The sequence below is a fragment of the Bison bison genome, unplaced genomic scaffold (assembly GCF_000754665.1).
Source record: "Bison bison bison isolate TAMUID 2011002044 unplaced genomic scaffold, Bison_UMD1.0 scf7180017861010, whole genome shotgun sequence".
Lineage (NCBI taxonomy): Eukaryota > Metazoa > Chordata > Mammalia > Artiodactyla > Bovidae > Bison > Bison bison.
The window spans coordinates 16,911-20,331 of NW_011491582.1; the positions used below are offsets into that span (position 1 = coordinate 16,911).

The window sequence follows — 3,421 nt, forward strand, 5'->3', positions numbered from 1 at the left end:
TGAATCCACCACAGGTATACACATGTTCCCTGAACCCTCCTCCCTCTTTCCTTCCCATACCATCCCTCTGGGTCATCCCAGTGCACCAGCCCCAAGCATCCAGTATCGTGCATCGAACCTGGACTGGAGACTCGTTTCATATATGATATTATACATGTTTCAGTGCCATTCTCCCAAATCATCCCACCCTCTCCCTCTCCCACAGAGTCCAAAAATATGCTGTCTAGGTTGGTCATAACTTTTCTTCCAAGGAGTAAGCATCTTTTTATTTTAAGCATCTTTTAAGAGCTTGTTAAGAGTAATATAATAAGGATTTATATTTCTATCTGAAAGAATCTTTCTGATGACTTCACCTTTCTTTTATTCAGGTCATGAGCATCAATTGTTCTTTGTGGCAGGACAACAGCATGTCTGTGAAACACTTTGCATTTGTCAAATTCTCTGAGGCCACCGAACAGTGCTTCCTTTTATTTACCCTCATCCTATTCATGTTCTTAGTATCACTGACAGGCAATGCTCTCATAGTTCTTGCCATCTGGACCAATCCAGCCCTCCATACCCCCATGTACTTCTTCCTGGCCAACTTGTCTCTCCTGGAGATTGGATACACTTGCTCTACTATACCCAAGATGCTGCAGAACCTTGTGAGTGAGGCCCGAGGAATCTCTCGGGAGGGCTGTGCTACACAGATGTTTTTCTTTACATTATTTGGTATCAGTGAGTGCTGTCTTTTGGCAGCCATGGCTTTTGATCGCTATATGGCCATATGCTCCCCACTTCACTATGCAACACTAATGAGTCGTGGAGTGTGTGTCCATTTAGCAATGGTTTCTTGGGGAGTAGGTTGCATAGTAGGCTTGGGCCAAACCAACTGTATTTTCTCTTTAGACTTCTGTGGCCCCTGTGAAATAGACCACTTCTTCTGTGACCTCTTGCCTATCCTGGCACTAGCCTGTGGGGATACATCCCATAATGAGGCTGCAGTCTTTATTGCAGCCATTCTTTGCATTTCCAGTCCATTTTTATTAATCATTGCTTCTTATGGCAGAATTCTAGCTGCTGTATTGGTCATGCCCTCCCCTGAAGGCTGTCAAAAAGCTCTTTCCACCTGTTCTTCCCACCTACTGGTAGTAACACTCTTCTATGGCTCAGGATCTGTCACCTACTTGAGACCCAAGGCTAGTCATTCACCTGGGGTGGATAAACTCCTGGCCCTCTTCTATACTGTGGTGACATCCATGCTCAACCCTATCATCTACAGCTTACGGAACAAGGAAGTCAAGACAGCTCTTCGGAGAACTCTGGGCAAGAAAAGCAACTTCATTTAGAGGAGTCTATTCTACAGATTTCATGGGTAAGATACTAGGGGAACAACTAAATTCCTCTTTGAAAAAGATGCACACTCAACCTAAGAGGAAAGAAGGAAAGGGAGGAAGAAAGCAGGGAGAGAGGGAGGAAGGAGAAAAGGAGGGAGGAACGAAGGAAGAAAGGAAGGAAGAAAACACTGTACTTGTCAGTGTGTTTTATAAGAAGCTTCTTTTATAACAGTGACTGTAACAGTGATTGTAATTTTGAAGACAGCTCTCTTCTTATAGCTAAAGTTCTGACTGCCAAGTTTGGAAGGAAGTTGGCTAGCAAAGAATTTTAAAGGTGAAGTCAACACTAGACTGGTTTTCCAGAATATTTCATTTTAGGCTAAAGTACAGGCTTGGAGTATAAATTACCAGATTTATCCTCGGAAGCCTCAGAAATTCTCACTCTATCCTCTTATGCATTTTCTATCCCCTGAGAGGTCTGTATGACATCTGCACTGGTCACTGGGGTAGTTCCCCCACATATGTTTGTCTCATATGACTCTCAGTTCCACAATAACTATGATGTGAATTATTTCCTTCCATAAAAATGTTTTAAAATTCTTCATTCTCAGTTACTGGTACATAATATAGAACTGAATGATTCTCTTTTGAGTTGTGAGTATATAAAAATGTATAAACATAAAAAAGCAAACTCTTAAAATTCAGAGGTGTTTGTTGCAGAATAATATGAGAAATTTTTGCCAAGAGTCCTCATAGTAAAAATTTTAAAAATAATATTACTTAAATTTAAGGATAGAAGAAGAAAGTTGAATTGAAAATAATTAATATGTTATACTAATATATGTTATCAGTATGTACTTGATTGTGGCAATCATTTCACAATGCGCACATACATAAAGTCATCACCTTTATATACCTTAAGTCGTAACTCTTGACAATTTTGTCAGTTTTGTCTTGATAAAGATGAAGAAGAAAAAAATGTTATAATAATGTTACAATCAGGGGATGGTAGTGATGCTCACTAATGACCAAGATGTATTTTGCCACATATGCTGTTTTTCCCAAAACCTAATAAATTCATTTAGGACCAGAACAGCATATTATGGTTTCTATTGGTATTTTTATTTGTATGTAGTCAATGAAGAATGGAAATAAACTAAGCATGCAAAAATAACTATTTAAAAATTATCCTATAAAAATGGGCAGGAATTATCTGTAGGCATTAGATATTATTATTTATGTGTTTATTAATCTAAAAAATAAATGATATTAAAAATTAAAGCAAGTTAGGAACAATTTAGGTAGCATAATCATTTTTGTTTCATTTACTAATTTTGAAAAGTTTTACACGTTTGAAATGATCAAAAGCTGGTCAGTTACATGTAAAAAATAAAACTACATTTCTTCTAACCATAAACTCAAGAAATAGACTCAAGAAATAGATTAAAGACCTAAAAGTAATAGCAAGACTAGAAACCATAAAACTCCTAGGAGTGAACATAGAACACTTTTTGAGATAAATCACAGCAATCTTTTTGGATCTGTATGCTAATGCAAAAGATATAAAAGCAAAACCAAACAAATTGGACTTAATTAAGGTTAAAGGCCTTTGACGGCAAAGAAAACAATCTATAAATAACCAAAGGTCAACCTACTGAATGTGAGAAAATATTTGCAAATGATATGCTTGATAAGGGGTTACTACTCAAAATATATAAATAGCTCACTCAACTCAGTATTCAGAAAACCAAACGACTCAGTCAAAAAATGGGCAGAAGGCATGAATAGACATTTTTCCAAAGAAGACATATAGATGACCAACAGGCACATTAAAAAATGATCAACATCACTAATTATTAGAGAACTGCAAAAAAAAAAAAACAGAAAGAGATATCACCCTCACAGCTATCAGAATGGCTATCAAAAAAAAGAAATCTTTGAGCAATAAATTTTGGCAAGTATGTGGAGAAAAGGAAAGGAAATTCTTCTTGATAGGAATGTAAACTGGTGCAGCCACTAATGGAAAACATTATGGAGGTTTCTCCAAAAAAAAAAAAAATACAACTACCAATCCTGGATATAGATCTGAAGAAAAAAAAAAAAAA

The 3,421-nt window shown here is 36.7% G+C and overlaps 1 protein-coding gene across 1 annotated transcript; it reads left to right on the forward strand.

The window, feature by feature from the left end:
- The first annotated feature begins 371 nt into the window (after positions 1–371).
- On the forward strand, positions 372–1,789 carry LOC104982939 (olfactory receptor 10C1-like). Its single transcript, XM_010832366.1, has 2 exons — positions 372–1,314; positions 1,749–1,789. Exons 1-2 carry the CDS (start codon positions 372–374, stop codon positions 1,787–1,789), a joined length of 984 nt encoding a protein of 327 aa, XP_010830668.1.
- Positions 1,790–3,421: the final 1,632 nt, after the last annotated feature.

Coding starts and splice junctions, on each gene's coding strand:
- LOC104982939 (XM_010832366.1), top strand. CDS start 372: ATGAGCATCAATTGTTCTTTGTGGCAGGACAACAGCATGTCTGTGAAA. Junction 1,315..1,748: donor GAGAACTCTGGGCAAGAAAA/GCAACTTCATTT, acceptor CGGAAGCCTCAG/AAATTCTCACTCTATCCTCT.